Here is an 11,758-nt window from a genome sequence, read left to right as displayed (position 1 = left end):
TAAATATTACTTACTTTGTTGTTTCCCCCCTCTGAGTATTGCACACAACAGTTTTGAGTTGCTGAATAGAATTCGAGTGTAGACTGAAAAAATGTACAGTATATATGTGTGTGTGGAAGGCTTAGTCATTTAGATAAGTGCTGTAAGATGTTGCCTGGGCCCAGAAACCCATCTTCAGCATTGAAAGCACTTAAAGGATTTAAAGCAGGCAGTTGAGGTGATACTGAGGAACAGATGGTAAACTTACCAAGATAAGGGATACAGGGCACCATCTTCAGGGAGCGGATGTATTCTCTCATGCGGGTGTAATTCTCTTCTTTGGATGTTAGATAGTTTAGCTTCTCAAATGTGGCCTTGTCCTTCCGGCTGATCAGCTATAAATAGAAGAAAAAAAAAAATATTCAAATGTTCCTGCTTATTTAGCATTTACCTGAATTACAGCAATAACATGTTGTAAATGTTAAACACTGATGCCTTAGGTGAACCAATTAGCAGCCTGCCTGTGTTCCAAAACCCACAACTACTATGTGCCGTAACTTCTCAACAAACAGAATGGAAGTCAGCTTGTTAGATGAAGCTTGCGCTACATCATGCTGAACGAGCCAGACAAATTTGGAAAAGTCAGCTTTTTCCTTTTTGCCAAAACATGAAGAAATACTTTTGCTTAAGCAAAAAGTAAGTGACCTGGAAGATTTCTCTGAGTGATTACTGGCTTCCATCAACTGTATAAAACAAGCAACGGGGGAAAAGCTAAATATTGCAAAGTTTTAGGCACTAATGAAATGTGACAATAAATTAAACTTAATAAGCTTAAAACTAGGAGGTAACATCGTGTAAATCACTGCTGAGCCCATCATGACACTTTTGATCACCACAGTGATTCCCTCTCTCAGTTAGTGCCCAAAACCAGATACAGTAATCTCTGAAATCTCTGCTCGGTCGGTTTCTAACAACACACAGGCAGAGAGGACAGTGGATTTTGGGAGTGGCATTGGCATTTGGACCATTATTAGGATAAAAAAATAAATCTAAACAAACCCCTCAGAGAGGTGAGGCCAACTGATTTATTTGGGACACAGCCACTTCAACGTTGTCTTTGCCACATGGCTCAAGACTGCTGATGTCACATGTCCAACCTGGTGGGTCTCGAGTTTTCAATGTGCTATCTGCATTTGGTTAAAATCTTCTTTTCATCACTTCTGACCACTTTTCCTGCACCTTCCATACTTAGTGGTTGGAGTTTAACACACCCCAAAAACAATCTTTTCCTCATGGTACAGCAGTACATTAAATGTGACTGGCTTAGTTTCAGTCCCGAAAACTCTGAATTCTGTGTGTCTTTTTAAACTATTTATTCATTTGAATTTGCCACATGTGGCCTCCACAAATTAGATTTTTGATCAAGTTTAAAAAACATCCCAATGGTGCTGTTTAGGGGGCAACCGATCTGGCTTCAAGCAGGTAAAAATTGACATCTAGCAAGCTAAGGGCATTCAGCAAGTCCAGTTGCTGAAAGCATAACTTTGACCAACCAACCAACATAACTTTAACTGACATTTTCTTCAATAAAGATTGTATAACAAAATTTCATTTGGTAACTCTTTAAAAGTTAGGTCACAGTATTAGCAGGCTATCATGCGTCTTCATTTACCAGTTCCTCCCTGGGGGTCCCACGATATTCCCAGGCAAGACCTCACGGTCTCCTGATGTACTAGCTGGGTGTGCCCTGAAAACCTCCATAGGAAAGTGTCCAAGAGACATTCTGATCAGTTGCCCAAAGTGCCTTAACTGGCTCCAGGTTTAGATCCCTTAAGGACCCCTGGTTCAGCCTTCATCCAAAACCAGGACAACTTAACATGCTGAATGCCAAACTAAATTCAACAAATAACATCCTTAAATAAATGTCTGTTTCAAATCAAATCAAATCACTGACAAAGTGCCCACTAAATAATGTAATAGAGGTGTGTTTCCTATTTGCTGATAAAGTAACTTTCTCTGTGTACTGGTTTATATATTCTTATGAACAGAGGCCAGTTCTCCTGTTAAACAAAGAGTGATTCTCCATGTGTCCTGGCACCGATGCTTCTGCTTTCATGGTCTTCTAGTGAATACTGTAAAAATCGGAATTAATGTTCACATTTTAAAACGGGAAACAAACTTTCAGTCTGCACTTTATTGGCCTGTAGGAGAAATAAGTTGTCTGTGATGTGGAACATTCAAACACCTTGTTTGGAAAAATTACTCTGGCCAGCAACACATCAATACTGAAATGTACAGAATGGGATGTGTATGTGGAAATGAAGCACATTACAAACAGTTTGGTGCACAAGTTTCCATCCTCTTATGTTGAAATAGCAAAATAAGCATTGCTGCATTACTGTGAACCTTTTGTCTTTGAATGGTGCGACAGCCTGAAGCTCATTTTCCTTAAAATATATCTGTGGCAGGATTGATAGGCTACATTTCTCTCCAACGTGAGATAAAAAAAAATGAAAGATTAAATATTCTGTATCTACAATAGACCCAAACATGCAAATAACAATCCAGCACCATTAAAGATACATTTTAATTTCCAGTAAGTCAAAATATAGCTTGCTTTGGAAACAACTGGAATAATAGTTTATGGTTTTTGATTCTGGTGTTTCTAATCACTAAAGTACATTAAAAACAGTATAAAAAGTAGCGTGAGTTGAGACCATTCAGAGAGGGATCAGAAATATGGACTCCACATCTCAGCATCTCCTTATGTTTTTCTATACACTTATCTCTTATTAACATTTTAAATATGATATTTAAAATGGCGGCTAGTAATCGATAATGAGGGAATTATAATCACTGTGTCTGTCCAAATGACAGTGAGGAAGTCCAACACAGTAGTAGTATTAGCAAGATCCTTTTCCAACTAGGTTTTGCTAACAATGTTTTGTGCTCTACCTAAACTACATGACCCTGGGTCAGAGATGGATAGTAACTGAAAACATTTTCTCAAAAGCCTTATGTGAGTACACTTTTAAGGTACTTCTATATAATAATACATTATATTGATGTTTATTTGGCCACTTTAGTCACCAGTTACACTAATAATCGGAAATATATTCAATTACAATGTATTATTGGAGTTCAATATATGATAGCCCTAAATATAATACAAAACAACAAAAAGAAAAAAGGCAGGATTCTCTTTTACTCTTTTACTGGTCTGTAATGTAATATGTATTGAAAATGTTATATTTGTGTATTCAGGGCTCTAAAAGAGCAACTCAGAGAACAAAAACTTTAAAACTGGTCATAGTAGTAAATATTGTTTTTGGTTTCTTTTGTCCTTTCGGCTTATCCTGTGAGTTCAGGGCTGCCGCAGCAGATCGTTGTCTGGCTCTGCATATTGATTAGGCACAGTTTTTACACCGGATGCTCATCCTGACACAACCCTCACCATTTTATACTGACCAGCACTGCACACCTGGGGATTGGAATGGGCTGTAGGGGGTTCAGTGCCTAGTGTATGTTCAACATACAGCCGAGACCAGGGATCGAACCACTGATCCTGTGGTCCGTGGACGGCTGCCTTACCAACTGAGCTACAGCTGCCCCCGGTCATAGTATTAAATATATAATTTTTCATTCCTTCTTTCCTCCCTACTTGAGGCAGAGCGTGAAGCAGATGTCTTACCGCCCAGGTTTTGCTGAGTCTGAAGATGGGAGCACTCTGCAGAGCAGACACCACTGACACCACAGAATGAAGGTTGTTCAACTCCAACAGTTTCTAGAAACAACCACAGATCTTTTATGAACAGACAAAGTACAATATTACATAACGATTAGTTTGTCTACCTGTCTGTAAATGTCTTTCCCTTGCAAAGAACATAAACTGACATCATTTTGAATAATTTGAAATAATAATAATTTTTATTTATTTAAGCCTCAGCATTTATTCAGTATCAATGTTGATCAATGCAAATAATACAGGTTATAAACAGGAAGCTATTACCTAAAAACTTTGTAGTGTACATTGAGTACTGCATACTCAGCACAGAGGGGTGCAGTCACCCTGCATACATCCAGTTGAAGCCTTTCCTTCTTATCTGGCTAGTCCAGTCTAGTACGCATACCTTTCATTGGTATAACATGAAGTATTCTTACACGTGTCTGTTTAGTAAGCTTGTTTTCATTTAATATTGTCAGCACTGAATATATTCAAACAAACAATAGCGTAGGGTGAAATTTTTATTCCTTTACTGATGGAAAAGGTCAACAAAAAAATTCTCATTAAATTACTACAACAAGGAATTCGGCCCTTATGATTTCATATTGTCCAGGCTTTTTTTTTTTATAGTTGAAGCCCCAATCCATAATATATCAGAGAGATTGTCTGTGGGACATAGTTACATAAGCTAACATCATCGACTGTCAATATATGAACCTTGCCAGGAACATAATGTCATGCTTCCACATTTCACTTCAATCCCACACTCTAGGGAAAAATTCCCAGACCAAAAGTGGACAAACACCAAAAGTGTTGCTACCATCGGTGAGTCTGTTTTCTCAATCACTCCTCATATGGTGTAATAAACCACGTGGAAAGCTTCCGTGTGATGCAGCCTTACTTACTACTGCTACTTACTTAGTAGCAAAATGTTTTTAATGTTTACTGCTTTTAAAACCACTAGAACAACTCAGTTAAAATATAAATTAATTCAAGTAACCACTGGTAACAGATTACCAAGAATGTTTCCAATAACCTTACATTTCAACTGCACAAAATTAGAGCTACAGCACTTGGAACTTGGAGTACAAAAGAACTGCTAATTGCATATTTTTCATATTGTTAATCACAATAACTGGTGAATTACAACTCACCTTTGCTATTTTGACACAATGGCTCAGAATTTCTGCACGGATTTTCAGTGTTTGGGCAGTTAAGATTTCTCTCACCAGCCAAAAGCTCACCTGTAACATAACAGAAAGAGACACAATATTTTTAATATTAGTTAGTTAGCTAGTTAGTTAGTTATACCCCTTCATATTTATTTTCCTTTTGTGTGCATTTCTCTAAACGGTTTCATATTTTCAAATTGCATTTAAAAACAAAGGCAACCAGAGCAAAAATCACTAAGAACAAGTTTATTAAAGTGAGTATGTTAGATGTGAGCGTAAATCACCCCTGTGAAAAAGTGAATTTAATGGTTAGGCCAGGTCTGGACTTTGACTAGGCCAATCCAAAATTTTCGAATCATTCTGAGCTCGACTTTGATGCCTGGGATCTGATCGTTGTCTTGCTGAGCTTCAACTCAAACTGATGACGTGACCTCTCTCAGGATTCTCTAGTAGAGAACAAAATTCACGTTATGCTTAATTATCCCCTGGCCCTGACACAGCATCACACTACCCCCCATCATGCTTGACCATAAGTATTTATGTTCTGTTTGAGGAATTCTGGGTTTGGCGTACAACAGATATGACCGGACCCCAAACGTCCAAACAGCTTTTGAGCCATCTGTTCAGAGAAGATTCTTCTAAAAGGTTTAAGGATCATCTATGTGTGCTGTGGCAAAATTCTGAAGAGCCTTATTGTTTCTCTGGGTTAGCATTTGCTTTTTTTTGTGCTGCCATTTCCCGGATGTTGGTGTATCGCAGTTTTACTGGGGTGTAAGAGGCTGGAGTTCATTGGATTAATTTCCTTAGATCTTTTCTGACATCCTGTATCCTGTCCCACATTTATTTAAGCCTGAATGTTTTCTCCTTTGGATGTAGTAAATTATGGGGCAAACACTTTTTCCCAAAGCCCTAGTACTTCTGCCATACATACAATTCTCAGGTCATCTTTGTTTTATTTTGGGTCTCGTTTGAAGATCTGAATCAGTTTCAGCAAGCACAGCACTGTATATATGAAGTGGACTGAGTGGACAGGTGAACAAGGTTTAAACAGTGCTTCTTTACCCACACACTAGATATTTGGTTAACATTTTTAATTAGTGCAGCTTTAAAGATCAATAGTTTCCCATACACTGTTAAGAGCTATGACTAGGGTATGTGACAAGTACAAATATTCAGCAAAAAAGGCCAGACTGCTGAACAACACATTCTAGGTCGCTGTGGAAGCCTAGTTAAACATACCTGGTTGAACCTGCGTGTGAATGCAACCACATTAGGGGCCAAACTGTGTTTCTCTTTCCGATGCCATCCACAGCTGGCCAGCTCCTGTCAATGAGACAATCACATTTACAGAGTTAATGAGTGGACAGTATAATAATACTACCAATACCACCCTTGAGTGGCTGAGATTACACATTTACATAGCATGAGACAGATGACACATGGCAATACCACATTTTTTTTAAACTAGAGCTCACAGCATCAGACAATTTGAGCAAACAGGCTTATAACATAACATCAATGTAGTTAACATTTATGAAAACCATTACATATCGGCAGTTTTTCCCCCCTTAGAGCGGTCGACATTTATGTGGAATCCCTTGCTAGGGAACTCGAGTGATTTGTCATTAAGAAGCATCTCTTATAAATGCACTCAGATGAATTCAGTGATACTAAAGGCTTTAAAATTAAAAATACATTATATATTGTTTTTTAACTCAAATAAATACTGCAGGAAAGGAAAGAAAGAGACACGAGACTGAGTACAACCATGCTAAAGTGGCTACGTGACACTACTGTCAGCAAACAAACACATTCATGCTAACATGCCTATTTAAAGAAGGTATTGTACAGTGTTAGAAATGTAAAAATCGCTCTGTTGGGTTATATTGTAGCTAAGTAGCACAACAAAGTACAGTTCAGACAGATGGGAACGCCATCAGTCCTGCTGGTATCTGCCCATAAATCAAAGTGTTGGACAAGTTTCAAGTCTGGCCTGTTGAAACTCGAGATGGAAAGTCAGCATATCACCAAAGCTACTACAATTCATCCTGGGGACAAATTTCCAAACTAAATTTGGCGGAACTCAGCTATCAGATACAGGGTACAGAGTTCAGATGTAGAGTGGGAACCTGGAGTCCTGATACTGCTCCTTCACATAGAAGGGAGCAGCTTGAGGTGGTTCAAGCTTCCTATTATTAGGATGCTCTGTGTGGCTCCCACTGTAGGTTTACTGCTGCGGGAAAACTAACTTGTTAAACCTGCTGTCACCACAACGCAGAGAAAATAATCACTCAAAATGAGCTAGATCACAAACCATCTGAGCAACAGTATGGTTTGTCCTTTTGTCCCCAGGCACCAAATCGATCTAAACGGTCACTTCCAGTGAGGCCAGAATAACACTGTTTTTTTATTTTCTGGGTGAGATTAGGGTTAGGTACTAACTAAACATAGTAAAGTAATAAAATATAGTGATCGTCAATTCACTCATTTGTCACATAATAGATGTTGCATGACTCACATCACTTGACTTGTTACAACAAATCAAATGGTTGTTTCACACTGGACCTGAAAGCCTGTCGCCTGCAGTAATTTGTCTGCTTTGTTTACCCATCTATCCAACCGCTTCCTGGTAAACTTGTCTGTAAATACTAGGTGACTTATGTTGGATACAGGCTGCTACACACTGCCCCACAGTAATACATTTATGTTGGTGTTTTTCATCATATTTTACGGGAGGACAGTCTCCACACAGAATATAACATGTATTGAAATGGCAACTTTCACAGTAACAATATGCAGCTGGTGCTGGAAGACACGTTCGATCTAGTTTAAATATTCAAGCTTTCCCACATATCAAATCTGCGACAAAGCAACATGTATTATTTATTCCTGAGAGTCTTTGATCAAAATTTTACAGCAACAGTCACTGCATATCAACTCACTCATGAAACCTAATGCCATCCATGGCAAACTGCTTTAATCAAAAAGATATGGTTTGCACTGGACTGGAAGTATTGGATATACTAAACACTGAGTTCAACGCTGACAGACACTAACTTCAATAGAAATAAAATAAGACAAATACATTTCATGGATGCACAGCTGTAATTGTGACAGTTGGATGAGTGAGCTAAACTGTACAACCTTCACTTGCAAAGGCCTCATCTTGAGTTAATTTAGAATCATCAGTTGCTATTTTTTTTTTGTTCTACCATTTGTTCCTTGTTCTATTCTTTGTTGTGAGGCTGAAGGAAATCCCTCAGGCCGGAGCAGAGGATGCAATTTCAGTGACTAACAAAAGGTAAATCGAGGGTTCAGGAATAGAGTTCAAGCACTGAGGCCAGCCCGAGTTCAGAGTGGCAACAGCTGTAAAGATTATCACAGCTGCATTTGAAGTTTTTGAAAGTCAAACAAGGCGACTGGCATCACTGTGCCGCACGCAAGAACCAGTCATACAACGAGTTATTGTAGTGCAGAAGCATGTATGAATTCTTCAAGAGAATATGGGGATTCCACCAATATTCCTGCACCTGAAGTTTTCTCTTAGGTATGAATTTAATGAATGGTCCAGACCTGTTGTATGTCTCTTTTTTTAAAATCAGAGGGAAATTACGGAAACATGTCCCCCACCTTTCATAGTTTTAGAGTCTTTATTAGGAACCTATTCTTTTATTCAATATCATCCTCTACTCAAACAGCTGACACTGTAACATCACCTAATGTACTGTCTACTGTATATAATGCATGAGCGATCACTGTCATATTGACTACCTTATATATTAGAATCCCTCAAACTTTTGTTTAAAGGCTTACACCACAGCTGAAAGCATGGTTTTCCTACAAGATGAAAATGTGTATTTGACAAATTTATATGCCAGAACTAAAAATGACTCTCATGGGCCCAACCACTCAGCAATATAAGTGCCTCTCACCTCTGGCTGTATCGCTTTAAAGACTGGCGCATCCATCAGTGTGATTTGGCTCTGAAATACGAAAGAAATTCATATTATCTTTAAATAGGCAGGAGGTTAAACACTGTTACATACATCATTTGTTGGATCAGAAGTGGATAAAAAAAAAATGGATTCTGAATCACCGCTAAAGAGCTCTGCATAATATTTCTGGCTGCATTCCTTTTATAAATGATAATGGCAAATGAAAATTTTACTGCTGTATATCTGGTGCATATTCAGTTAGTGGCTTTGTTTAGATTTGAAGCAGAAGCCTAAATCTAGCTAAAGTTCCATTGAAGGATGCCTTCACTGATTTGGAATTTGCTTCTTTTGGATCTAGTTTAGGTAGCACATGTAAATTAATGCCATTTCACTTGCCTTTGACTTCCCTATACCGAGGGGAGTTAAGTATCTCAACTTCTACATGAAAAATCATTTCCAGAGCTCCTCCAGATGATATCATCTAAACTTCTAATGATGAAAAACTCCTCTATGTGATCTGGAGGAGTTTTTCAGCAAGACTCAGAGAAATTTTTTTATATAGAGTAGTCAGATGGAAGTTTAAAAGCATTAATGTACATTTACACCCTAAACTAAACTCATACAAAGCAAGCTGAAAATTTGTGGAGTCGCTCTGTAATGGCTATTAAATCATTTCAGAAATCCGTCATCCAGTGGACATCTGGTACTTTTAATGCTCAGTAAACAACAATGGGGGTCTATGGCATCAACAAATGAATCTAGGCTGCAGGCTGTTAAATAACTAAAAATTAGTAAACATTCAATCTTAGCTTAAGCATCTATATGGTAATTGTGGACAATATGATTTCTTTTAGAAAATGGCTGAAATTATCTTTTAAGAAAACGTAAGAGTGAAATCCGAGTTGTATTGTCAGTGCTGCGACAAGATTTTCCTGACTTTGAAATGTGCTTTGTCCATCTGTGTGGTGTGTTGATGCCCATATAAGAATGCATACCACACAGATTTGAGGGGTAAAAAGGTAGAATCGGAAGAAATTGGGTCATAGACACAACACCACAAACGACTAACAAGAGCAATTTGGTCTAAATCTTTTATATAATATGAACTGTATTTTGTACTGTTTTTTACTGTATAAAAATGTTCAATTCATTAAATCCATGCAGCTTAAATATGTGTAGACATTTAAATATCAAATGGGTAAAACTGCAATTTTTGCACAATCATATAGTAAGCCATAATGAAAAGTTAAAAACCTGTTTTTACAAACCTCTGCAACATTATTTCAAATAGAAAAACTGAAATCTCTCTTTTACAAAAGTATTCAGAACCTCATTTCAGTGTTTTGTAGAAGCCCCTTCAGCAACAAATGCAGCTTTGAATCTTTTTGGGAAAGTTTCAACAAGCTTCTTACACCTGAACTTGTCATGTCATTCTGACAGACCTTGGAGAGCATCTGTCAGAGATAAAGAAACTGGAAGAAGTACTGGATTACAGGTGTAATATTTTTCTAAGTAAGACATACAAGTTTTGAATTTTAAAAAGTCTGCAACAGATATTTGAAAAAATATATGTTTTTACTTTGTATTTATGAGTTATTGACAAGTAAAAATAATATAACTTCTTTTTCACAAATAAGCACTTAACAAATTGAACCAAGAAATTCAATGCAGTACTTCATCATAATGTTTATGTATACAGCAATTTAATTCATTAAATTGCTGTATAAAGCTGTTTACAGATGCTCATGAATTGTTGTCTTTTCAGTGGTTAAGCTGCTGTTGTCATGCTTCACTACAACTCAGTTATTCAGTTTTTGTGCTTTTTTTTTTTTTTTTTTTTTTTACAGATTACATATAGTAAAACTTAATTTCACATATTGTTAACCAGGGGTTCAATGTTAATTTAGGCAAATTTTAATATAGCTCTACTAGTTCTGTTCAGCCATTTTTCCCCACAGATCCCTTTGATGCTGCAAAAAAGGTTGATGACAACAAAACAGTAAAACCAAAATAAAAAAAAAATAAATAAATTGTGTATGTACTAAACTTATTGTGCCATTTTAACATAATACTACAATCTGTGCATCTGCTTCCAAGTCCATCTGGTAAAAATGTGTAAAGTAGTCCAGTAGTATTGTTTGCCTCTTTCAGCTCTTGGTTGCTGTAAAAACACCAAATGACATCTAAAGCGTACTCACCGCAAACTCCTCAGGAGTCACCTTCAGCACATCAAAGACAACGGCGTCATAGCTCTTGGCGTAGTCCACACATGGTCCATCCAGAGAATCCGAACTGCTGCTAGCCTGAGAGAGATGCACATTAAACATCATATTCACTACTAGATACCAGTGGACTGTAACCTGTTATCAGAGACCAAAAACAGAACTTCTGTCTTGAAACAATGTGCAGTTTTAATAAAGTGGGCACAGTGTAGTGACACACTGGCCAACTTAACTTAATCATTTAAGTACAGAGATTTCTAAATTCTCTGTACACTGGAGTAACAGCTTACCCTAATGGAGTGCTGAGGGTTTAATGAAGTTCTTATCATATATTATGATTGTCTGTCAAGCCATCTGTCCATCTCTTTGGTCCAGGGTCTAATCAAAAACTTTGGTTTTTAATAATAATTTAAACATTTTTTAAAAAGCTTACTGCAGGATCATGATTGTTTTTTCCTCTCCACTGTTGCCTAGAGCTTGCTCAAGCGGGAATTGTTGGGTTCTCTCTGTACGTCTTTATTTACTTGACTTTATTCTGTAAAGTGCCTTGAGATGACTTTGTTGTGAATTACCGCTGTATAAATAAAGATTAATTGAATTTAATTATTCACTTTCTAAAACTAAAGCAAGAACCAATCACATTACTTATCGTTATGCCTTTTATAATGCTGCTTTTTTTGCTTTTTCAAGAATTAAAATTTACCCTGCAAGTTTTGGTGAAGCAGT

At 37.3% G+C, this 11,758-nt stretch overlaps 1 protein-coding gene across 7 annotated transcripts in view; it reads right to left on the bottom strand.

Moving 5' to 3' along the window:
• The window catches only part of LOC137103157 (ras-specific guanine nucleotide-releasing factor RalGPS1-like), an 87,700-nt gene that overhangs the window by 66,483 nt on the left and 9,459 nt on the right, over positions 1–11,758 (bottom strand). For 6 of the 7 annotated variants that reach the window (XR_010911390.1, XR_010911391.1, XM_067483201.1 and 3 more), the window contains 6 exons: positions 11,009–11,113; positions 8,808–8,858; positions 6,115–6,198; positions 4,858–4,947; positions 3,671–3,763; positions 248–374 (listed from right to left, as the gene is read on the bottom strand). Coding sequence is in view for 5 of the 7 variants with exons in the window: in XM_067483201.1 (XP_067339302.1) it covers positions 248–374; positions 3,671–3,763; positions 4,858–4,947; positions 6,115–6,198; positions 8,808–8,858; positions 11,009–11,113 (550 nt within the window). In the remaining 2 variants the exon portion in view is untranslated. The remainder of the gene's footprint in view (positions 1–247; positions 375–3,670; positions 3,764–4,857; positions 4,948–6,114; positions 6,199–8,807; positions 8,859–11,008; positions 11,114–11,758) is intronic. The other variant, XM_067483204.1, reaches the window with a different exon arrangement.

Source organism: Channa argus, chromosome 18, assembly GCF_033026475.1.
Source record: "Channa argus isolate prfri chromosome 18, Channa argus male v1.0, whole genome shotgun sequence".
NCBI lineage: Eukaryota > Metazoa > Chordata > Actinopteri > Anabantiformes > Channidae > Channa > Channa argus.
Note: the sequence above shows the minus strand (reverse complement) of the source record. Positions and strands in the feature narration are given on the sequence as shown.